Genomic DNA, 24,722 nt, shown 5'->3' with positions numbered 1-24,722 from the left:
TCTTGAAAAATTATCAGTAGGTAAGGTACGTTGCGTATGTCCTTAAGGTCAAGATCTAGTAAATGAAAGGTGCCTACAGATTTCTCAAATTTGAGAAATAAATTCCTTTAATGATGCTTTATAACTTAAGTTTGGTCAGATAAGTTGTTTCGGGGCACAATTTGTAGATGAACAAGACGAGAAATCATATTTTAAACTGTCATTTTCAATGAAATATTAAGAAAACCAGTCATGAATATGGAAGTTTTTTCCATATCAGACAAAGGAAATGTATCCAGATTGCCTACAGTCTCTCAGAAAACGGTAATTTGTATGTTCTTGGTCTCTTCTTTAAAATAATATTAAATTGAATATAGGTTTCCGGATTACTTTTCACATGATTTCAAGTAGAATTCAATGAAAATACTTTATTTTCAAAATAATTCTATTGGAGCCGTAAAGTACGGGAAAAAGAAAGTTAAATTTGATTATGACGTCATAATGGATCTAGCACCAAAAAGTTAGTCTAAAGTCATTTACTAGATCTTAACCTCTTTTTATGTCAAAATGCGACTTAACTATTTCAACATGCAACTTATTTATGTTTATATGGGACTTATTTATGTTAACAAGCAGCATAATTATGTAGACATGCAACTTATTTATGTAAACATGCGAGTTATATTTTAACATGCACGATATTTATGTCAACATGCAAGGTAATAAGTTGCATGTCAACATACATATCTCGCATGTTAACATAATTGACTCGCATTTGAACATAATTATGTTGCATGTCGACATAAATAAGTGCATATCGACATAATTAACTCGCATGTTAGCATAAATAAGTCGCGTGTTAACATAATTATGCTCCATCTTGCTTGTTTGATGTCATATAATGGCGTTAGTAAGCAAGTTTACCAACATTAAAATTAGATTCTTTAAAGAGATTGGTAAGTCGCATGTCTACATAATTATGTTTCATGTTGACATAAATTTTTGCTTGTAGGGGCAGAAATATGCCACCATAAGTTTCCAATGTGGTTTTAAATGAAGAGTATCTTAATACATATATATCAATATCCCATCAGACCTACTGGAATAAAATTGATATAAGGTAATGGGGGATTATAATTATATGTTCTCTTTTGAATTATTACTTTAATTATTAACTATGTTTTTTTCAATTGAAGTAATAAATCTTTATGATAAACATTTCCTACTTCATCCTGATGTTTGTGGAAAACAACAAAATAAACAAGTACTATAACATAAATGTTCAATTTTCAGACTGGATTTCAAGATCGTGCCTTATATTTTCTAGATTTGCTCGGTCTATTTGTATGAGGATATGGCATAAATAAAGCACATAATATTAGCAAAAGAAGCACAACATACAAACAACACAATCTGAAATCAACACATGGTAAAAATATGGTTATAATAAAGCAAGAACGTAAAATAAGGAATATTCTGTAAAAAAAAAAAAAAAAAAAAAAAAAAAAAAAAAAAAAAAAAAAAACCTCTTTAAAATATCTACAATAAATGCCCATAGGCAATTCCGGGAGCCGACTAGGGACTTAGTTTATTAACGAAGAATCTCACATTTTTCTTCCTATTACATTTAAGTGATGTTGTGGACATTAATCAATTATAACATATAGTCTTAGACTTCTTTGTGAGTTTAATCAGTTCTTCATAATCTGATAACTAGTTTTCTAGTAGTTCAATATCTACATTAAGAGAGGGTTGACTTTTCTGTTTGTTAAATACTAGAATTACTAGTATATCCTCCTTTGTGTGTTTGTCTGTAACCCAATACACACTTCATCATATTGCTGTCCAAGGAAAACATCTCCTTTTCAACCTCGTTTAGGAAAATCGCTGTGTTGGCTATTTCTGAACCCCACCGCTCGCCTTCACTTCTTCTATCATTGATTTTGTCTTTAAGAAATGAAGAAATAATATATATAAGATAGAAATTATAAAAAAAAAGAATTTGGGCTTATTTCGGTGCTTACAGTCTTAAACTATCTAAAATTTCTTACCAAGTTTTGTACTTGAACATACATGTAATCCTAAATTCAATTGTCTTTGGAAATAATACAATCATATAATGATATTTTCTTTGGGGAAAAAATATGAAGACTTCAATGCAACAATTAAAAATTTAATGAAACTAATCGATAGAAATTAAATTTATAAATAAAGAAAAAAAGGGTATATTAATCGAATCGAGAAAATAATTTTTTTTAAATATCAGTGTTTATGTAATTCTTAAAGTGTCACGTGAGATGCAGATGATTCCTATAATTAGAACATATGTAATATATTCCTTTGAGTAAGTTCAACATAATCTATTATGAAACCTACCCATGTGTACATTTTTGCAGCATAGAGATTTTTGTTCCTGACGATTTCTATCGTGTATGGTGCTAACAAGTCCTCTGACTTCTGGGCAGTTTCTGGGGAGCAGTACAAAGGGTCAAAATGAGACACTTTAGTCATAACTGATTTCTCTCCAGTCCTGGACAAAATACTCTTACATTTATTCCAATCCTGAAACATTGTTACATTTCCTACTTTTGAGTAGAGGTGTAAATTACATTTTTGAATATAAAGAAGAGATGTATATGTATATTTACTATAATATATATTTGATTTTTGAGTAGAAATGTATAATACATTTTTTTTTAGTTTTAATTAATATTGTAATTATTTTAAACTTATACTTTTACATCAATGCAATATTGATTATAACTTTATTCTTACTTTTACTTCGTTCGGGGGATATTCCAAAAGTAACAAGAAAGCTGTTACCACATCGTCAACACCACGAGGTGGTGAATTAAGGCGCCGCAACTCGACAATCGTCTTTTGCTCCATTTTTTGCCCTGTTCAATGAAATCTTCCCATTTTTAGTTAAAATATGTAAGTGTTTTACTTATCTGTCGTATAATCATTTACTTGGCTGTTTACTTTTTAATTCATTTAAAACTTCAATCCACTTTTAATCCATACATATAGGTATGTCCACTTAACAAGTAAGGGTCTTAGAACAACTAAGGTCTCTTTAAATAGTTAACCTAACAAATGATAAACAATGGTAATATAATCATGCTTTATAGGGGATATCCGCCTCTGGAAAATTTTACGAATAAATTAGGTCTCTGAAATTTAAAAAAGAAACATGTTTATAAGAAAAGTTATATTAAAAACTCAAATGTAATGCCATTGATAAATCGTGAATTAGATCCTATTCAGCTATGGAAAATTTAATGTCTGGTAGCACAGAAGTATTCAAGTTTTGACGCAAATAAGACGAATAGTAATCATTTTATCCACAATAATGAAGAGGGAAAGAGGCGTATATCTAACCGGGAAGATGCCAAACACGCATGACAAGCTTTATTTCTAAACCCAGAATACTAGTATATAACTAGCCGTACGTGATAAGATTTCTTTTTAACAGCAAAGGATTATTACTGTATCATGATTAACGTTAATGACAGCTGTATTTCGAAATAATTTTAAATAGGCCTGCATATTATCAGTTTGCTAAATACTTATTAATGCACATTATATCTTTTGAAATCAATATATCATTTCTTAATGTTATGTTGTATCTAATAACTTTTTTATTGTACAGAAATGTTTCACTTGGTGCACCTAAAATATGGCTGATGTATCTCCTTGGTAATATCAAACACACAAGCAGGGTCTCCATTAACAATTCAAACAGATAATCACGATTATATTTGGGATTTTTAAAGTGTAAAATGGTGCTATCAAATCCTCGGATTTCTGGGCGGGTACTGGAATTGGTACGGGGGATCCAAGTGAGACACTTCTAGCAATATTTGATTTATTCTAGATTCGGACAATTCGTCTGAAAATCATTCAGATCTTAAGGACCCTCTACACACCAGTGCAAAATGTTTTTTTTTTATATTGAGAAAATTATATTGAATAAATATTGAGCTTATTTATTTAATTTTCAATATACATGGTACGCATTTACCCCCAGGAAAAATGTTCAAACACAGCCAAGTATCAATGAACAGAAATCACAGTTGTTTACTTCCATGAAGAAAATACATGTAAAATAAATCATTCAATTAATTTATCTTGGCCTTTTAAAATGTTAAGAATACTTGAATTGATTACAAATTCAGTAAAACACTGTATTTCAATTCATTGAAATTTAGATCTAAGGGTAGATCACTCTAACTGCAGAAAAATGCAACAGAATCTGAACTCTTTCGTGTGCAGTGTAGAGAGGGTTCTTAAAAGATTGTTTATTCGTTATATGAGCTTCCATGTGTATATAAGAGTAATCCATTCTTAATACATGTTTTATTTTTACCCCTCTGGATATACCTCAAAGAAGAATACTTTCACCGCTTCAGCCAATAGCGACATCATTCGGCCTTTTCCGCCAAGTTGATCAAGTCAATAAAACAATGCAGCTAAATGCAGGTATATCCAGTTATTCCAAAATATTTTGGTGTAGCACATAGGCAACGTAATATACCGGTATATAGACCTTAAAAAATACAGCTTAATGCGGGTATATCCAATTTAATCTTTTGCCATGGAGATGTTGCCCGACTTATTTATTGTATAAAACTGTTTATACAAATACGTCTGATGCAACTTAGTTTAAAAAGAGATTTCCCTGCAACCTTTTCTACTTCGTGATCAGTTACTGTTTTCATTTTCAACATCTTATGAATAATCTGCAATCTAAAACTGCTTCGTTTTGAAAATTCAAAACATTTTTTGTTCCTTCAATCACAGAATTTACCAACAACGCAATGCTATTAATGATGATGCATTTATTAAACTACTTGTATAAGTAACAAAAAAGAAAATGTTTTAAGGTCAAATTACATTTTGGACGGAATTTTCTTTAAGTGTCTATATAACAAACCAACTCCAGATCTGAAAAGATTGTGCAAGAAGTACACCGGACGGAGTGAATTGTATAAATGTTTTCTATGGCAATGTAATAAATAAACTATCTCAAATCTTATCAATCAATAATTAATCGAGGTTAATAATTTTTTCAATTAACAACAAAGTTAAAATTTTAAATATATCTCAAAATACAAGTTACGATATGCTTAATAAATAGATTGTAACAATTTTTGTTTACTAGCTGCATAATAAAAATACTTCAATCTTAGCAAGATTATTGACAAGCATATATGCCATCAAATCAAACTTTTCATATAAACCAAACTTAACAGGCACAGTTTATTATTTGCTGTAGTAGAGAGATATGTACGTGAATATTATAAAACTCTATTCCATACCCTTGATTTAAACTAAATACAATGTGCCAAGCTTCAAGAAAAATAAACAATATAAGCAAAAAAAAAAAATAATAATAATAATAATAAAATAAAAATATCAATCCTCACTTGATATTTTTAAACCGTAAGCAAGACAAACGGTTAAGATTCAAACCTATCACAGCATGTAAACAATTACAACTATTCTTCTTTCAGGCTTCTTCTGATAAAAAAAAAAGAAGAAAATAAATATTGATGAAGGCATCACGTGGTCCCTAACAGTTAACACTGATTGTCTTTTACACAACCAATCAGATCCATAAGTTCCCGTCTATGTAGGTAACATTCTGGTTGTCTATTTCTTCTTTTTCTTTGCGCCTCCTGCATTTCCCTTTTTAGTGGTGGACTTGTCCTTCATTTTGTCGTCTGGTCTCTCGGCTCCACCAGTTGCTTCTACTTCTTCAATCATTCCTTTCGCCTGTTAAGATATATATATATATATATATATATATATATATATATATATATATATATATATATATATATATATATATATATATATATATATATATATATATATATTCCAATTTTAGTGGTTTAATTAAAACTAAATTGATACCTACTCACATCAAAGATTTTAAAGTCATTCCATAGTTAATCCGGACAAAATAAATCTAAATTTTACCAGAGGAGAGAATAATTATCAACCCCCCCCCCCCACTTTATTTTTTAGAAAAAAATTCTTTTCTACTCACCCAAACAAAGAAGGTCGCGGCCCCGGCGCTGACGTCACGGATCTGCTCAAGTGAGTAGGGTTCAATCACTACTTTAGCTGACTGAGCCACGTCAAGATAGCAGTCTTTTGGGTCAAAGGCCGAAATGTGACGCATGACTGACTCCCGGCCTGTCTTACCCAGGATGCTCTGGCATGTCTTCCAAACCTGTAATATACATTTTCAAAAGTGTTCTTTTATTGCATTGATTACATTCAATGCTGGTTCTTAACCAATGACATTTGTATACTAGTATCTTTTTTAAAAAAGAATGTTCTTTTCTGTCCTTTTCTTTCAGGCTGATACTAGGACAAACTTTGCTTATATGCAAAAATTCTAAGTTGGATATAGCTTAAATAAATTCAAAAAGCATTGAAATCCTTTTTAAATGAAAGGCCTGTTTAGGAAATCAATTCGGTATCTATATAATTATATATCTAATCACACAGATGATACTGGACTTTCTCGTATTCTGTATTCTTGTATACGCCCTAGTTACTGCCTTCTGTCGAACAATTTGTTAAACTGCAAAGTTAAATCTAAACATCGAGTAATTTGAATGCAGGCATAGAATACACAGCCATAATTCGTACAATTAGTTTCATCTTCAAAACACTTAAATTGACTTTTATGTGAAATGAATAATTCAACAACATTTTCATTAATTTAGCCTGACCTTGACATCCTTTTTGGAGTGTCCCAGTAACAAGAACGCAGCTTGTAGTGACTGGTGAACGCCATCTGGCGGATTGCCGTAGGTGCGAATCTCGGCTATGGTTCTGTTGTCCATATTAAGAACAGAGTGGCGGAGTCTTTCGATTCTATGCAGCTGATCCCTGAGACGACCTGCCATGACAATCTGAAGGTCTAGAAGACTATCGTAATTAGCGGCTTTGGCGCGGGCGATTGCTTTGTCCAATTCCTCCAAGCTTCTGTTGTGTGATGCAGTATTCAGCTCTGAAAAAAAAGATAGTTTGTTCATTCACGTGTTTACTGAAATATGTTCACTTTTGAATTCTTGTCTTCATCCTTCTCCTAAAAACTAAATTCCTTATTTAAATAATAATATTCAGGAAATATTGTATACCCGTATTTCTATACCGTCTTAAAATGCATTTGTTTATACCTTCTTTGGCTCTAAGAAGCTCTAGAAGCCTCTTTGCCTTTAGTAACAATTTATCATTCTCTGGGGGGTTGGTTGCTTCGAAGTCCGCAATGCTCCTTTCCAGCATCCCTGGGTCCTTAAGGTCCATCGCCTTTTGAATGGCTCTCTTGAGAGCCCCTAGTTCCTTGTCTGCTTCGTCCTGTTTGTGTTCTTCCTCCTCGCGGTTGTGTTTCATGTCGGCTTGTAACTGATCCATCAGCAATCGTGCGTCATCCTGGTACAGCTCAGATGCTGGTTTTCTGTTGACTTGATACCTCGCTATGTTCTTCACTTGCCCATTTTCATCTTTCTGATACAGATCCATTATGTACTCTCCAAACTCATCGAACGTAGCTTTGAACAGCTTCATTCCGTCTTGCTCCATGAATTCCAGCTCCTGGGCATTGGGAGGATCGTCTGCATGTCTTCTATGAAGGCAGGCGACCACATTGTCGAAACCTTTAGGCACTGGTATCAGGATTTCTTTCTCCGACGTCTGGACTGTTTCCGTGACCACTTTGATTTCTTCTTTTGAGTCATCCCCATCTTTCGATTCATTATCCTCGCCATTTTCTAGAGCATGACCATCTGATTGAACCATGTAGGAATGTACATTATAAATTCTCTTGTTGTCATCGCCTTTCTTTTTGGCGAAGATATTCACCGAGTACTCCCCTTCTATGGGCATATCTATATCAAATACCCACTTGCCGTTGACTTCCTTGGGATAAACTTTCATATGCTTTGTGGCATTGGGATCGTTGCTGTGAAGCTCACAGACAAGTTCCATGTTGTTTTTAGCCTGAAACTCCAGCTTTAATTTTCCGTCCTTTGAATGAAGTTTGCTATCCTTATGGGATAAAGCTTTTACACCCAAAGCATCAGCGATTGATTTTTTGCCTATGAAACCATCAGTAATGTTCGGGAATGGCTTGTTGGACAGGTTTTTCTCGTTGCATTTGATGAGATAATTCAAGACATTGCCAGCTTCTCCGTCTTCCCCTTCTTCGTTTGCATATAATTTCAATGCGTATTCTCCTCCTTGTGGTAATCTTAGGTCTACAATGAATTCTCCATTCTCTTCTCTTATCACTGCATACTTACTAAGAGTGGCTTCATCAACTATTGTATTCTTCAAAAGTTGATGCAGACGAATGTCTTTATGTGCACCCAGTTTGATTTCAACTTTTCCGTCCTTTGTGATGATGATCGCACCATCGTGAGATTTTGCTTCCAATCCTGCATTTTTGGCGTCACCACCAAAACCCCAACCAATAGGCGGGCAGTCTGGCAATGGAAGGCAATTCTTCTGTGCTTCTGGACAATTAATGAGATATGTGCAGGTCAAATCAAAGATATCCGACTCACGCACGTCTAGCCCAAAAATATCCATTTTGAATTTTCCTTGTAGAGGAAATCTTAATGCAAATCGAAGACTTTCTGCTGTGTGCTCAAACAGCACAAACCGATCTAGATTGACATCTGCTTGATTCCCGCCAGCAGACTTATTCTTATAAAGCATGTATTTGAACCTGTAGAATTCACTTCGATCTGCAGGCAACGAGAAAGGAAGAGATATTTCTCCATCTTTTGCCGTAAGTACACATTTAGTTTCACTCTTTGGTGTAAAGTTAATTCCCAGATAGTAGAACCTCTCCCTTACATACACGTGACCTTCGTAATCTTTGACTGTAACTGGCTTTTCTAACAGTTGCCAGTCTTGCTCATCAGGGAAATGTGTCCATATTAACTGGTCGGGATTGGGCAGAAAATAGAATTCATTTACACGATGCTGTGTCTCCCCTTCCGATTCCTCCTCGTCTTCTTGTGTAACGTTACCGTCATTGTCAACAAGTGTCCACTCACTCGACTTCTTCCCAACAACACAGGCTGAGGCCCAAAATGCATCCATGAATCTCCAGTCGTCTTTGATATACACGGCATTCCATTGTGCACCCATATTCTTCCTTTCACATTTACTGCCAATTTCATAGGCAGCACTTTTGTTCATACCACTTACTATGACACAAGGTAAACCTGCCATTCTACAAAAACAATTCCAGACAATGTTAGACTTACATGTAGGTTGGCGAAATCGGGTAAAATCACATTCAAAATGTTTTTTTAATAGTTGACATACTAGTAATAATCTAGAAAGTTTTTTTCTTCAAAAAATATTTATGCGGAATATTACAGAGGCAAATATATCACTTACTGACACAATCCTGACACCAGGTGAGCATGATTTCCTTGATTCTTTTGGATTTTGGTGAAGTACTCAAGGGGTGAATGCGTGGGAGGGTCGCTGTCCACCTTGAGACTGTACACATCAATGGCTGTCACCCATCGGAAAATGGCGCGCGCCTTGGCAACATCATCCCAGTCTTCCTCCGCCGTCAAGTATCGGATGAGTTCCTTAAATGACCCCATAAGGAGCCTAGGAGGAGCCTGAAAAATGAAAAAAAAATGAGCTTGGGATGGGTATGAATGATATAGTGCAAATTATTAATCCATGGAGGGACGAACGATAAACGTAAGAGGGGATAAGCCTGGAACATTCAATGCGGATTGAATCGTGCACTGTAGACATGTAAAATGTCATCTTTAACGTTTCTAAAATGGTAACAGAAGTGGTGTGGTGGTAGTGGATTGGAATCCGCGATATGTTACACTCTTTGTGATGTTTCATAAGCAAAATAACTACAACCAAAATAGTTATAATTCCTTTTATCATTAAAAGTGATCATTCTTAATGCCTGATAAAAAAATCAAGATATGATGTATTTTATAAATTGAATTCTTAAAAAAATCCTAGCTATCTCAAAAACCAAACCCTAAATAAAGACAAGCACTTACATTGAGGACATAATCATCGACAAACTTGTACTTCTCCAAACTGAAGATATCATCCTTCAAGGTCTTCGGCGGTTTGGGCGGGGGGATCTGCCTGCTGTGATAGGGTGGTGGTTTTCTCCCCTAAAATATCGCACAAATTTATCGTTATGAGATTTTTTAAACACCTGAAGTTCTTTTCACCATGATACCAAGACCTCTGGGGACCCAGCGGTATTTACAATGTTTCTTAGGGGGATAATCATATAGATACAGATTTATGTACGGAGTATCTTGATGTAGTCTCCTTGTGTTGAATGGTTACTAAAAATCATACCATAACGGGGGGGGAGGGGGTATTATTTTGACATGATTTCACTGATTATTCTGTCTCAAGTACACATGTACTAGGCAAAACTTTTTTGTTCGAAATTAATACACACAGAGACTTATGTACCTTGATGTATTTTGTATGATTGTGTACCATGTTTTATTTAAATCTTGGATAAAAAATCTAGCTTCTAGAAAATTTGTTTTCAAACAGGTAGACGGAAGAAAAGGTGAATGGTCGACGAACTGATTACCAATGCATGAACTCTTCTGGTCTAAAAACTAGAGCTATAAAGAAATCAATCAAAATATTGATACCGAGTCGTTTCATAAATATTTTCTTTGGCTAAAGTTACATTGTAAAAAAGTAAAGGCTATAAATTAAAGATTAAAATATTAAATAAATACAAGATAAGACATTTGTCTGCATACGTCAATTCTCTGAACTGAAACACAGTAAAATAAATAAATATTTTACATGTATGCATTATAGGGTTGAAATTGGAAAATGTGATTACACCAAATTGATATTGCTATTAAAAAGATTTACAGAATGGTTGATCAGCTGATGATGTCTCGAAAGAAGAGTAGGGTGGTAATTACGATCTGTTTATAAATTTTTAATACCTAAATGTAAACAACGGCAGATTTTTTTCATTAAAGTTCTGCTGCTGAGAGGAAATCGAACACGATGTATTCATACAAAAAAGTTTACTTTTTGAATCTCCCTACGTAATCCATTATACCATTAAACGTTTTCATTTGATGGCGACCCTTTCAAATGTAATTTAACCTTTGAAGAATCTGTAGCTTTTTGTCCAATATTTGATATCAATATTTATCAATATTGATTCAGAACATGGTCTGGTAGATACCGGTGTTTTCCTCAGTGAGTCTCACGGGTTACAAGCACATTTAATGATTTTATCTTATAAAAAATATCAGGGTTATACGGAATTATACATTACTAAACTTAAGCTTTCACATCAGGAAATACCCCGAGGCACTCATAAGGAGGTTTTATTTTAGTATGGCATTCAACAAAAGTCAATGTACATTTACTGATATGCAAGAAAGAAGATAAGTAAATGTACCTTGTTTCTTCAGACAGAGCTAATAGTAACATATGAAAAAAGAAGGAACCACAGAACCCGCAAAATGTCCACCCCAAACGGGACTGCCGACATCCCTGCATGAATGTAATTCGATGACTTTGAACATTTTTTTCTCTAAAGATAAGGTAAACTGAAAACAGTTTGGTCAAAGTTAAAGGAAAGGCTTGGGAAAGAAAATTATAAGATCTTTGGAATGCTCTAAACAATCTGTATCAGTGTATAAAGTTCGATGAAATAACATGAAACAGTTTCTTTGAAACCGAGCTGAACGCCAAATAAGGAATAGTAAGGTCAAGGTCACAGGAAGGACAAGGTCCGGAAATTATGGCACATTTGAATTGATCTTATTAATATTAATCTTAGTATGAATTGAAGTTTGATTAAAATCTCTTGAACAGTTTCTTTGAAACTGAGTCAAACGTAAGGAGAGAGGAACGGGAGGGCAGAAGATGGACATGACAAACACTATAAGCCCAAGTCGTATTCTTCATGGGGCATAAAAATCCTGAAATGCTCAGCAAGAAAATGGGCAAAACATAAGATCCATATCATTTAGGCTAAAACAATTTTGACGCTGTTGAAATGAAAGTACCTAGACGTATCTGTCCATGAAATGGTTAAGGTAAAAAGTCATCCATAGTATTCAAGACTATATACCTGTATTTGAGAACAATGTTCGTCACAAGACTGTCAAAAATGCAATAATATAAACGATTGAAATGCTCGCATCAAGACGTATCTATGTTAAACTTCATTGGCAATAGCATTTTCTGAAGAGGTTAATATATTATACTTTGACATTGAACTCTTGATAGAGAGATATAAGGCTATTCCATTTTCCTTTAAAGAAAATGGGCCTTCAAACAAATGTCACAATTTTTGGTAGAATTAACCACCTTCAACATCCAATACTTTGGCAGTGGTCAAGTCCAGTTATCAGTACATTTACGTAAATGATGAAGGAATCGAATTTAAATTAAAAAATAAATAATCTGATTCAGTAAAATAGCCATACCTTGGACTTAATGGGTTTTTCGGTTCTTCCCGACATTATCCTAACAGTAGCTTATGTTGAAATGCACAGATTTTATCGGATGACAATCATTTTGATGCTAAAATCAATGGGAACTTATTGATATTATATGTGGTATGAAAAAAGAAAAAAACGGCCGGTTCTGATTTAACACAAAAGAAAAATCTATATAGTTAACGTATACACAAGCGCTTCCGTAAACCTTTCCTCAAGCTAGTCCAAATTTGCTTTGAAACACGCCATTACCATTTGCTATACAGCAATTCCAAGAGAATGTGCTAGTGACGAAATCCATGACCCCAAGAAAAATCATACAATGGATTTCTCTCGTTTAAAATTTCACTCGAAGATAACAATGAATTCCACTTTCTTGTTTTGATTCCATTTAACTGTTTAAACTTCAGATCAACTTTCACGCAACAATAATACATGTACAGTACCATTTAAATGTATAAGAAAAGGGACATACCAAAACCAGGCTTATGAAAGATGTGGTAAAAATAAGAGGAAATGTGCATATCAGAATATACTAAAAGGTACACAAAATCACCATGTGTAAAAGGTCAAAGTTAATGCAACGAACAACTTTGAACTTTCCATGAATTTACAAATTCAAAGAAAGTTGAACGAAGCATTTCTACTTGTGCTGCACGCCCTCAACCTAAAATAAAACACGCTCTTTTTACAACCTCCTCATCATCTGTTTCTTGTGAAATGCTTCTTATTTCATCTTTTCCACTCTGAAAGGTTCAAATAATTCAATTTAAATGTACACTTCTTGCTATTCATAATACTAGCAATCATTATACATATCTATATATCCGAAACACTTCTTTTTTAATATCTGTGGTTTCAGTTGCTGTGTAATCTTTATGCCATACTTGTAACCAGTTTTAAAGACAAGGTCATATGCTGTGAAACCCTGTAAGGACCCCCTACCAAAATGAAAGGGAATATGATATTGAGGATTACACTTAGACCAAAAGCTGTTCTTTTAGAAATACTTTTAATCTGTAATGTTCAATAACTACTACCGCAGTTTGCTCCTGGAAACCAGAACATTTCATATTGATATAAGAAATAGTGTTATCTTGCTCTCAGCTACATATATAAGGTCAATCAGATGTTCCGATCGATATCACTATAATAACACATATTTAATAATCGATTTAAATATGACATAGACTACAATCGGTTTTAATTAATTCTTTGATAATATATTTCATAAAATATGCTTAGCTTTTCTATATAATATTTATTTTCTTCATTTAACCATGCAAATATTGATTAGTATGTAAGAATCCAAAGGAACATTGGCACATAAATATACAGGTTTTGTTAGGTCAGTGGAAATGAGGGTCATTGGAACATATTAACTGGATATATTCTTTTACATACGCTCGCACTATCGGCAAATATTTGTAATCCTAAATAAGGCTTATTGATCATATTTTACTTTATCTAGAATGCATGCAGTTTATTTAAAGGTCATTTAAAAACCGTATTAAACCAATTACAGACATAAAATGAAAATTGTTAAATAGGAACCAAAGATTATAAAGTTCGATTTGACAAATTTCATTTTTAATTAAGGTACAGTATCTTGTATTTAAGGAATGGTCAATTTTACGTACATGTATTAATTTAGCCATACGTTCAGCATTATATTATTTTAATTAAACACCTACAAAATAAAGTATCTAAAGCTAAATCGTTTCCCTATATGTTCTATGCATATAAGTACATTAAGTAGTCAATTAGATTTTATCTATTAAGTGCTGAACTACCTCCGTAAATATAAGCCACTCTTTAGAAACTTGGTCAGACGCAACATTTGAACAATTAAGAAACAATTGCATTCTAAACGGTACTTTTGATGCAAATGTGCCAATGTACACTTTTACATGGAGCACATTTGCATCAAAAGTGCCGTTTAGAATGCAATTGTTTCTTAATTGTACACTTTTGCATTTGGTTACCCCGGTACTTAGGAATGCATCTGCTCCAAAAATTCTAGCCAGGCCATTCACTAGATTATCTAGTTGAATACATCCCTCTACACTGGACAAAATTGCTAACGCACCACTTCTTATTCTTATTTGTGAATTGATCTTTTGCCTGATCGGTACTAGTATATAAAATATGCAATCTTTTTTTCAAAACAGTTGGATTGACAAATGTCTTGGTGTCATGACAAGACCCTTAAAGGACCTTCTTGCCCGAAAACCAATTTCCCCACGTGCACTGCGCACCATTTTTGCCAAGATATGAAGATATGGTGATTACCGAAGGTGGTCTGTGAGGTTGCAACAGGAGCAGTCTCCCACTTAAAAATCAAATAATATACCCTGATTGACTACCATATTACTTAGTAGTCATCCAGTGTCTTGGCGTCCTTACCAAATCCACCCAACTTCCGGTTGCCCCAGTTTTGTGGAACAATCTTGAATTTATTGTGTGGTGCTTACTTAATGCCGTCGATGTCTATAGTAAACATTTTTATGATTGTTAATTCATTTGCATCACTTTTTCATTAGAGGAATGAATAATCTTTTAGTTGTTCTGACTGCCTTATTACGCTCTTCTAGGGTCAAACGCCGCATACGGTGTAACTTTTTTGCCGAGTTTTTAATTAGTACAAACATAAGGAACACAACCACAAAGAAAAAATAGAATTTTTTTCCTCCAAAAAAGTATGGACACGATTTTTAATTTTTTTTTTTTTATGAAATGGTTACACTTCAGTAAACATTGTTGTTATTCATCATTTAAGAATTGAAATGCTTCATTTTTTATTAAAGTAACATAATTATATATCAAAAACATCATAAACAAATTTTGAAAAGAAAAAAAATATTAATTTATTTTGGTGGTGCGTTAGCAATTTTGTGTAGTGTATACATCATACATGCAACGTTCAGCACAAGGGGGTCACAGTGAGTTGAAACTTGATCTGCTCAAAACTTTCTAGCCTCGCATGCCGACATAAAAGTCGAGGTGAGTTAAAAATGGAAAGAAATGGGGAAGGAAATAAAATTTCCAGTAACTTCCAAGGAAATGACCAGAGAAATAAATGATATATACAAAAGACTTTGATCAAAATGTACTTTGCGTCTTATCTGGAAAAAACGCAAAGAAGGAACCGAAAAGGCGCTGCCGATTGGAGACAGACCAACGCATTGCTGGCATCTCGAAAATTTTCATCGGCTTCCGTTTTGCCTTATTAACAACTTTTATAATCATATATCTTAAGAAAATAAAGATTTAATACAAGAACTGATTGACTGTATTGAAGGCAAAATTTAAATAAAAATATCTTTTGTTGCCTGGAACTAAGAACATAAAGCAAGAATAATTACAACCACGTAACCCACTAAAGCTAGGGAATGTTAAAGTAAAAAAAGTTACAGATCTAGCTTTAAAATCATCAATTTATCTACAAACAAGAAATAAGCAAAAACAGAGAGGCTGGAGACATGCTTTCTATATAATGCCTAGCTTCTAACGATTATACAACAAAGGAGCACGGGGTATTTAACTACATGTACTGTGAACAGCGTGCATTGTATTGACAAAAACATAGGATATTTTTTCCCTTGTTTGGTTTTCATTTTTTTTTTAAATATCAGACAACTATTTGTGCTCCGCGTTCCAAGTGTGTAAAGGATGTAAGCTTTTGTATGAAGATACTGTGTCACGCTCCGCATCGTGGATCTAAATGAAAAAAAGTCTAATGATGTGAGACAGGGGAAAGCGAACATTAATTTGCTGTATATTTACAATTCCAAATATTTTTCCTTAACTGATTCTTTGCAAATTAGAAAAAGTTTACGTTCTCATGAACTACCGTGGGATGAGTAAGAATTTTTCCATTGTGATGTAATTGAAGCCAAAAATAGTGCAAACTTTTTTTTTTTCAAAAATAATCGTTGAATGACAAAAATATGTGGCAAGTCATCAGAAAAATAATGTAAATATAAGATATGAATTAATTTTTGAGAATTCATGAGGTACATGAACTACAGCGCTTCACGTCTGCATATTTATCGTGAAGCGCTAACGCGCTTCTGGAAATATGCCGGCGTGAAGCGTAGTAGTTCATGTCCTCATGAATTCTCAAAAATTAAATTCATCTCTTAAATTCAAATGTCAGATTGCATTGTGCATGACACAAACGACATAAATGGACGCGACAAAAAGTATGTGGAACAAAAGGAAACTACAAATAAAAGAAATTGAAAGCAATATAAATCATAAAGATGCAACATAAAACACGAGTAACTAGAGGTAATCGTTTCTTTCTTTCTTTCTTTATATATATATATATATATATATATATATATATATATATATATATATATATATATATATATATATATATATATATATATATATATTTACAATTCAAGTTCATTCACAGCATGATATATTTATATATACCAAGAACCTCCTATTTTTTTTTTTTAAATGCTTCAACAGTTTAATAAAGACATGGTAAAATTCCACATATGTTACTTATATGCACATGCTATAGAGTTTGAAAATCTTTTGTCAAGATACATTAAGTTTCATGCTTTTATTTGTCTCATACTTTTAGCTACCTCTAGTTACACTAAAGCCACAGTACAACACTCACAGTGGGTGCGGCAGATTTGGGTGGGTTACGAGAACTAGAGGGTGTATCTGTGCCTGACGGGGAGACCCCGTTTTGAAGTGATTGTTTTACATTTGGCGCTGAAGATGAGCGCTGCACCGTGTCCTGTTGTGTGGACGGTTTCGATCCCATGACAACTGTCACGTGGTGCTGACTCTCACTTCATATTCAGCAAATCTGTAACGAAAAAAGAACTGATCTACTCAGTAACTCCCCTTAACAGAAGATCAGAGCATGTTATGTAAAAAGAAGTCTGTTTGTTCAGTCACAATTCACAACTTACTTTTGAACACAAATTAGACACTTCTTGTTTTAACATGAGAGTAATAAATGCATGTTATTTCAGAAGTCAATTTCACAGGTCAAGGTCAGTACTTTATCATTTATCCCTTATTTTGTTGTTGTTGCTGGTGTTATGAAGCCACAAGCCACAAATATACTGATGTTGTTTAATAGTTTTATTTTTTCTAGAATTTTTATCTTAACTATCTAATGCTAAATGTCAACAAAACCTAATGATTCGTTGAATAAATCTATCGACCAGAAGATGTCGTGCAATTCTCTGAACAAATCTTCAAAATTCTTGACAATTACCAATTATTTCACAATACTTGAAAGTGTTTTATGCAAACACGTACAGATGTGATAATTTGGAAAGATAGATTAAAATTTGAACGCTCACAATACATTTCTAACGTGGGGGATTTTGTAATCGAACTCGCATAATTTCACTGTAAATACGTTACACCAAGTTTGAAAAGCAATTGTACTAGCAATTTAATAAAACTTTTGATTATAAATTCAAATACTTCGTGACGATTTCAAAAAATTGTTCTTATGCTTCCAAGCATTTAGTGTACACAGTTGCTGAAAACAGATTATTTTTTGACTTTAAACACTTTAATGTTTAAACGTGGGCATTAATGGTTTGAGAACACATGTACTAGGACAATGACTTTGCCGCCTGCAGACGATTTTTATAATTGTTTTTAATTAAAATTTTGCAACGCTTCAAAAATTTCGAAAGAATACACATTACAATTTTTTACGTATAAATCATTACTGCTTATTCAAAAATTCTGTTTTTAAGACGTAAGATGTTTAGCTCCATAAAGTTTATTAAACCCCCATAACTGAATCAGCAGCTTTCTATTGATGAGGGTCCAGGCAGATAGATTCAACTCGGACAATTAGTTCCACAATGTCATATGCTTTTATTTTTCGCCAACTACAAGAAGAGGGAGTATTCTAAACGTTATAATAGTACACCATTAACTCTCTCTAAGGGTTTACGAATCGTATTGTCTATCAGAATTAAATCATATTGATCACTATAACATCCCCCACAGGAAAGCTATACTTTGTCGTCACACGGGGGATTTTTTATTCCGTTTTCCGTGTCTATAATGCAGAACCAGGTAGCATTGATTAATTAGCTCCGAATATTAAAACATTTAGTGATATAGATATGATATTTACTCAGCGTGTAGCGTAACTTTGATAATGCGTTGCTGGATTCATAAATGCATTGATTTTTTTAAGTAATTCAACACAGGTCTGATATACAATTTTGCACAAAGAACAAAATCTTGTCTGTACAATTATTGCAAACTCGCTGTTCTACGCTGACCATGGTGATATCCCTATTAAATCTGCAAATGAGAGACAGAAACTAATCACCCAATGGCCACACTTACGATGCTGACGATATTAGACGTCCAATTGTTTAGTTTTATGCCTCGTTAAAGTACGGTACTATGAGATGACATGCAGTTAGATAGGAGGTGCCAAAATTATGCATATCTCTAAACTGCTATGGCCTTGTGCCAGTGTGCAATGAGGAACCTACAAGCCAGCACTTACCATGTCTCCATGACTGAGGTTCTCATTCGGGGCCTGAAATTTTCTTTATGTTAGGGGGTTAGGGTATAGAAGTAGTAAGTACTCGGTATCAACACTGTAAATCATAAGGTCTGACCCAGTATGGATTTTGACTGAGTTCCTATACAAAACTGAAGTAAGCTACCCTTCGATAAAGTTTAATTAGATTTGGAAGTTGAAGTAAACAGCCAGCGGAAAGATGGTGCCATGATGTAGTTCAACTTTAAAGGGTTCATTCAAAATTAATCTTGACTTTTTTCAGTGAAAAAAAATTTCCTTGTTGAAATCATTAAAATTCGTCATCTGAGTGAGCCTCACTTCATTTGACAATTTTCTAAATTCATTTGAAAATTGTAGCAATTAACCACAAAAGAACTCCCACCTCATTTGAAGCCGATAACTCTCTAGAAAGATAAAAGTTGTTTCCTGTATAACTCATAAAATATCTGCACACCTTTGTACGATACCTGGATTCTGAGACAATTCCCAAAGCAAGAAATTCGCGTCAACAGGTCACTTCTGTTTTTACATTCCTGGCACTTTGCAACCTTCCTATTACTGCCAACCCGACACAACAGCCCCTTATCAATAGATTAAGTTAAATAACTGCGATTGTTCTTTAAATAAACTTGGAAATGTTAATCTTGTGTACACGAATTGTCTATCGATTTGCAATCAACCAAAGAGCTTCCGGGTAATGTTTTTGTGGTTGTCAAAATAATTCAACAAAGTATGTCGCATTTCTCATAATTTTTGTTCAACATTCGCAAGTTTTCACTCAATTTATGCTACTAAATACTCTAGTTTTTACGCATGAGGTACATAGATGAAAACTTTGAAACAGAGCGAAACAGCCAGTCAGATTTCAAAATATTTCCTAATAGAATAATGGTGATTTGTCATGAGTTGATTTTTAATTTACTAGAACGTTTTCTTGTGACTTTAATTTAATGTAGTTAAGACTGATGTTTCACTGACACTTTTTCCCTGTAACAGACAAGATTAAAATGTTCGTTTGTTTGATATGAATACATGCATTGAATTTGATTTGGAAAAGCTTTGTTGCAAATTGAAACATTTGGCCACAGCTTTTAGCGTGTACATGATAAATGTTCGATCACATGCCTTAGTGATCTAGTAAAACTGATATAAGATTTAAATCGATTTTTGATACAAAAAGATCTATTTATGGTTGTTACATAATGTATACATCTATATCAAACGCACGAACATTTTCTCTAAACCCGCCCTTTTAATAGCTATATTCAATTTGCTGTCAATACTGAGAACATTTCATTTGTCTAGAAATAATTTACAGTGCATCTTTATCTCATTTGAATGAATATTGTGCAGATGCATGAATAAAAATGTTTTATAATGTAATACTATACTTGATAAATTCAGATATATTGAACTGGATATTTGGACAACCTTTGGTTTAATGGCATCTGATCTGGTATTTTTATAACATTTTTGTTATCTGTTCATCATTCAACTTTTACGTAGAAACAGCACCATCAATAAACCTCAATTATACTTTATTATACATAAGTCAAAGGTACACTAGAAACCAGACACTTAAGAGTCAACGTTTATGGTTTTACATTGACCTCCTTAAAAATACATAAAATAACTCGAAATGGTAATTACGAATAATTTTATGACATTCTAGTAAAAAAAATCGACGTTTATCATTTTATGGCTTTAATTTATGAACTTTGTTAATTTCTTCGGTTTGTTGTTAAGGACTTCATAGTTGAATAATACAAAGGAGAACCGTGCAAATAAGAGCCGTGCAAATAGATAAACCGTTGCTATATATATATATATATACATGTACAAGTATAAAATTATGAAATGCAAGAAATATATCAAAACGATGCCTCCCCTCCCCCCAGTTCTTTTCCAAAATTTTAACACAAAGAAAAGAAAAAAAATAGGATATATATATATAGAGAGAGAGAGGATATTCAATGTTTTGTAGATGAATATGGAATTTATTTCACGAGTGGGACAGGATTTTTTGATATTTTCACGAGTGCGAAGCACGAGTGAAAATATAAAAAATATCCTGTCTCACGAGTGAAATAAATTCCATATTCATCTACAAAACATTGAATTTTCTGTTTATTACATTTTCTTTGATTTTCCCTTTGCCTCTGTCTTTTCTTAACACTGTCATAGGCTTGACATATTAGTTGAGCGGTTGAGATGTCATAGCTTAGCGCTGCAGTTATGTGATTGAAAACATTACATAGCAAGGATTTTAGCAGCATTTTTGGGAAGAAATTTGCAGCTTTAGCTCTATCAAGATGCTTAGTTAATATCTCTATCTTATGACAGGCCAGAAATTAATTTTTACTTACTTTGATTTCCTTTCACACTGTGAGAGAATATCATTTTGGTATCCTTTCACACTGTGAGAGAATATCACTTTTATTCAATAAATAAATCACGGTATTTCACTGTTGAAAATGTAATATATATATATATATATATATATATATATATATATATATATATATATATATATATATATATATATATATATATATATATATATATATATATATATATATATATATATATATATATATATATATATATATATTTAGAGTATTCGAAAAGAGAAGTATAACAGTTACATTATACTTGAAGTTATGTATTTCCTCTGTTATTAATTCACAGTGTGTATGCATACTCAGGCATGGAAACTGTATAACTCGAGCTCTGAATACTTATAACTTAGGACACATATCTTTAATTCTTCAAAAACTTCATTTTTCATAAAAGCTAGTATGGGTTAATTTATTTCGAAAAAAAAGGACTACTGAATATTTTTAGGGGCGGGGGAGATTTTTGAAAACATTTTGCTCTTTTGTCCATAATAGGTAATACTTTGGTTGCATGTTGAAATTGTAGGGTCTGTTTTCGAGTTCCCATAATCATACTCAAATTGAAGATTCTTGATAATTCTGTTTTACTTATAATATATAATTATAATGGTTTTAGGAACATTTAATTTACACTCACTGACTACAACACATGTACATTTCTTGCATAGAAAGCTTTGCTATTCGTGGTATCTTTTACAGTAACAGTCTAACTTAAATCCATTATCGCTAAATTTTTCATCCATCAAGTGATAAAATGAAGAATAGTCCAAAAACGCCAGAGCATGGGGGTTGTCTTTTATTATTGTAGGTATACTAGTAAAACAATCGAGCTGCTTTAATCTTCAAAGACATTTTGAAATCGTCACATCGCTATCATTTTTATTCAAGAAGGCGCAATAAAGTCCTTTAAGATAACCATCATGCTAAAGTTGTTAAATAATAGATTCTTCTCTTTTTGTTTTATCTTTTAGTCATGACTCAGGAGAAAACGGGTCTAATTCAACAGAGTAGATAGCGGTGATTCAGCGTTACACAGACATACAACAGAAATTATTTTGAGAATAATTTCTATGTCTCTGTAGATATATTAAATAAGAGAGAGAAAAACTATCGTAATCAAAATCCTTAAAGTAAACGATTAACTTTTCACAAAAGGAAATAGGGACATAAGACCCTAGGTACTAAGGACTAAATTTGTATAACTTATTAACTCTTTAGAACATTGTTGGTTGACAGGCCGGAAAGCAAACGAAATAATTTTCATGCTATATCTTTATTATTTATATCAATTTTTCATAACTGTTAGAATTAAGCTTCATAAATATTAAATAAGTGTATACGTATATGGAATCTCTCGATGTCATCTGCATGGGACGGGGGGAGGGGGGATTCATTATTTACATGTAGCAAGTACACATACATTTTTATTTCTAATTCTATTCTAACGTAATTATACCGGTAATTCACTATACTTTAATGTCCTTGGAATGTACATCGTACAATCTTATTGTCTTCTTCTGTGACCAAATCAGATCAACAGTGTTCATTTAAAAAGGCCATTCAAAAACCCTTAATCCATTTAGGAATATATGCAACTAGTTATGTACCGGTATTGATTCGTTTAATGGGTTACTTTACTGTTCACTTAGTGTGTATTGATCATATTTTACGAGTCCTTTGTGAAAGCATGGACAGTCTTCAATTTAACACGTTTCTGATATAACATGATGTTCGCATTATTCTTTTAACCCCCGTTTTACATAAATCACAAAAATACAAACGCGTACCGTACTCTTTAGCCCCAAATTCAAATTTACTCTAAAAATTCTTTTAAAATGAATTCATTCTTTCATTGAGTTTTCTTTTTTCGTTGATCCAAGCATGTTCTGAGATAAACTCAGGTAGTTGGTAACGATTCAAGTACCCCAAGACTTAATTTACCTGCCAAGAACGTAATTCTACAGTAGGATGTATAGAACATAAAATCTTACCTCTTCTACGGTGAGTCCTTTGGAGTCGCGAAAGTATATCTCTTCGCTTGATTTGTTTGTCAAATAATTTAATTCATTTTTAAATCACCGGTCATAAAAATTGGATTTTTCTTTTTTTCCACCGATTGACGCAGGTAATAGTGTTTAGGCAGGTAACACATCACGTGACAGAATATCAAACAAACCTTCTTTATCGTCTTCTTGTAATGGATCGCTGGTCATTGTTATCAGAGCCGTCCTAGGGTATAGAACTCGAAACAGGCAAACCTGTGGAGAATATTACTAAAAAGAATTTAAAGGTCTGCAGGTTATAAGTCCTTTTTATTACTATTGAAGAAGAAATAAGTATGGTGGCATTTAATTAGAATGGGCTTTTCTTTCCGAGGTAGTCATTGTTTTGGTTTCCAGTTTCACGGTTACTGTCATCAGTTGCCAAATCTTTGTTTAATTCAGTAACATTTTTTGAATGGTGCAAACTAAAAGGCACCCAGAGAGTGCATAGCACTGCTAACTAAATGCTCCTGTTTCACAATGTTAACTCAGTCGGAGAAAATTCTGAAACCACACACATACTATAAAGGTGCTTATGTTCATGGTTTTTGTTTTTGTTTTTTTTTTTTTGGTTGTTGTTGTTTGTTTATTGTACAGGGTTTCGTCCGAGTAAGCTCAGTTTATGAAGTGAAGCATACCCTTAACTTACTTTGTCTTAATCGACATCCTTCCTTCAGGAACATAAGGCTGTCACAGTTTTCCTCCACCTGACCCTGTTTTTACTTTTTTCTTTGGCTCATTCCAGCGTGTTCCCAGTTCTAATCCTATTACCCTTGTTCTCCCCCAGCTGTGTAATGGACGATCTCTTTTCTGATTCCCTGAGGATTCCGCTCTAGAGACTGACTGGTGATGGTATTGACAGGTTTTCTTAGAGTGTGACTATCCTTTGCCAGTGCTGGATCTTGGTTGATTAGTATCCAGAGTGTCCTATTGTTTATGGTTCTTTGCCACCATATTTGGTAAATCTATTATAGGCACTGGTTGATGAAAACCTGGATTTTATATTGTAGGCTCTTTGTAAATCTCCAGGTTTCTGATAATAAAGGATGGAATTCACTTGGTGTTAAATATTCTGAATTTGGTGTTCTCTTGTAATGCAACTGGTTTCCATACTGGTCTAAGCATTACAAAAGCCTGTCTTCCTTTCCTTATTCTGGCTTAAATGTCTTCGTCATTGCCCCCACCCACCCCCGGGAGTATCCGACGATGTCTTGGGTCAACTCACCACCCTTAACAAGGTCTC

The 24,722-nt window shown here is 33.3% G+C and overlaps 2 protein-coding genes across 3 annotated transcripts; both read right to left on the bottom strand.

Annotated features, from left to right (window-relative positions):
- Positions 1-1,875: 1,875 nt before the first annotated feature.
- LOC133203862 (uncharacterized) lies at positions 1,876-2,868 on the bottom strand. The gene is made up of 3 exons (XM_061339664.1): positions 2,755-2,868; positions 2,356-2,541; positions 1,876-1,926 (listed from the first exon to the last, which is right to left on the bottom strand). The coding sequence occupies exons 1-3, from the start codon at positions 2,866-2,868 to the stop codon at positions 1,876-1,878; spliced, it is 351 nt and encodes a 116-aa protein (XP_061195648.1).
- Positions 2,869-4,805: 1,937 nt separating this feature from the next.
- Positions 4,806-23,688, bottom strand: LOC133206053 (uncharacterized). 2 transcript variants are annotated; one of them, XM_061341972.1, is made up of 8 exons: positions 23,429-23,688; positions 17,233-17,337; positions 10,053-10,172; positions 9,412-9,644; positions 7,179-9,241; positions 6,729-7,009; positions 6,035-6,220; positions 4,806-5,757 (listed from the first exon to the last, which is right to left on the bottom strand). In XM_061341972.1, exons 2-8 carry the CDS (start codon positions 17,290-17,292, stop codon positions 5,635-5,637), a joined length of 3,066 nt encoding a protein of 1,021 aa, XP_061197956.1. In that variant the 5' UTR covers positions 17,293-17,337; positions 23,429-23,688; the 3' UTR covers positions 4,806-5,634. The 2 variants fall into 2 exon arrangements, with proteins under 2 accessions (XP_061197956.1, XP_061197947.1); XM_061341963.1 differs by having other exon boundaries at positions 17,143-17,337; positions 23,429-23,686.
- Positions 23,689-24,722: the final 1,034 nt, after the last annotated feature.

This window comes from Saccostrea echinata, unplaced genomic scaffold, assembly GCF_033153115.1.
Source record: "Saccostrea echinata isolate AGI-Se365-2 ecotype Australia unplaced genomic scaffold, CSIRO_AGI_Sech_v1 ptg000002l, whole genome shotgun sequence".
Classification (NCBI taxonomy): domain Eukaryota; kingdom Metazoa; phylum Mollusca; class Bivalvia; order Ostreida; family Ostreidae; genus Saccostrea; species Saccostrea echinata.
This window is presented reverse-complemented; position numbering and strand designations above follow the sequence as displayed.

Bases quoted from the DNA above. Each gene is read 5' to 3' on its own strand.
- LOC133203862 (XM_061339664.1), bottom strand. From the start codon at position 2,868: ATGGAGCAAAAGACGATTGTCGAGTTGCGGCGCCTTAATTCACCACCT. The intron at 2,542-2,754 runs GTAAGAATAAAG...ACAATGTTTCAG, and splicing joins ATCCCCCGAACGAAGTAAAA to GATTGGAATAAATGTAAGAG. The intron at 1,927-2,355 runs GTAGGTTTCATA...CATTTCTTAAAG, and splicing joins CTGCAAAAATGTACACATGG to ACAAAATCAATGATAGAAGA.
- LOC133206053 (XM_061341963.1), bottom strand. From the start codon at position 17,292: ATGGGATCGAAACCGTCCACACAACAGGACACGGTGCAGCGCTCATCT. The intron at 7,010-7,178 runs GTATAAACAAAT...CTTTTTTTTCAG, and splicing joins GCTTCTTAGAGCCAAAGAAG to AGCTGAATACTGCATCACAC. The intron at 6,221-6,728 runs GTCAGGCTAAAT...TGTATATTACAG, and splicing joins ACTCCAAAAAGGATGTCAAG to GTTTGGAAGACATGCCAGAG.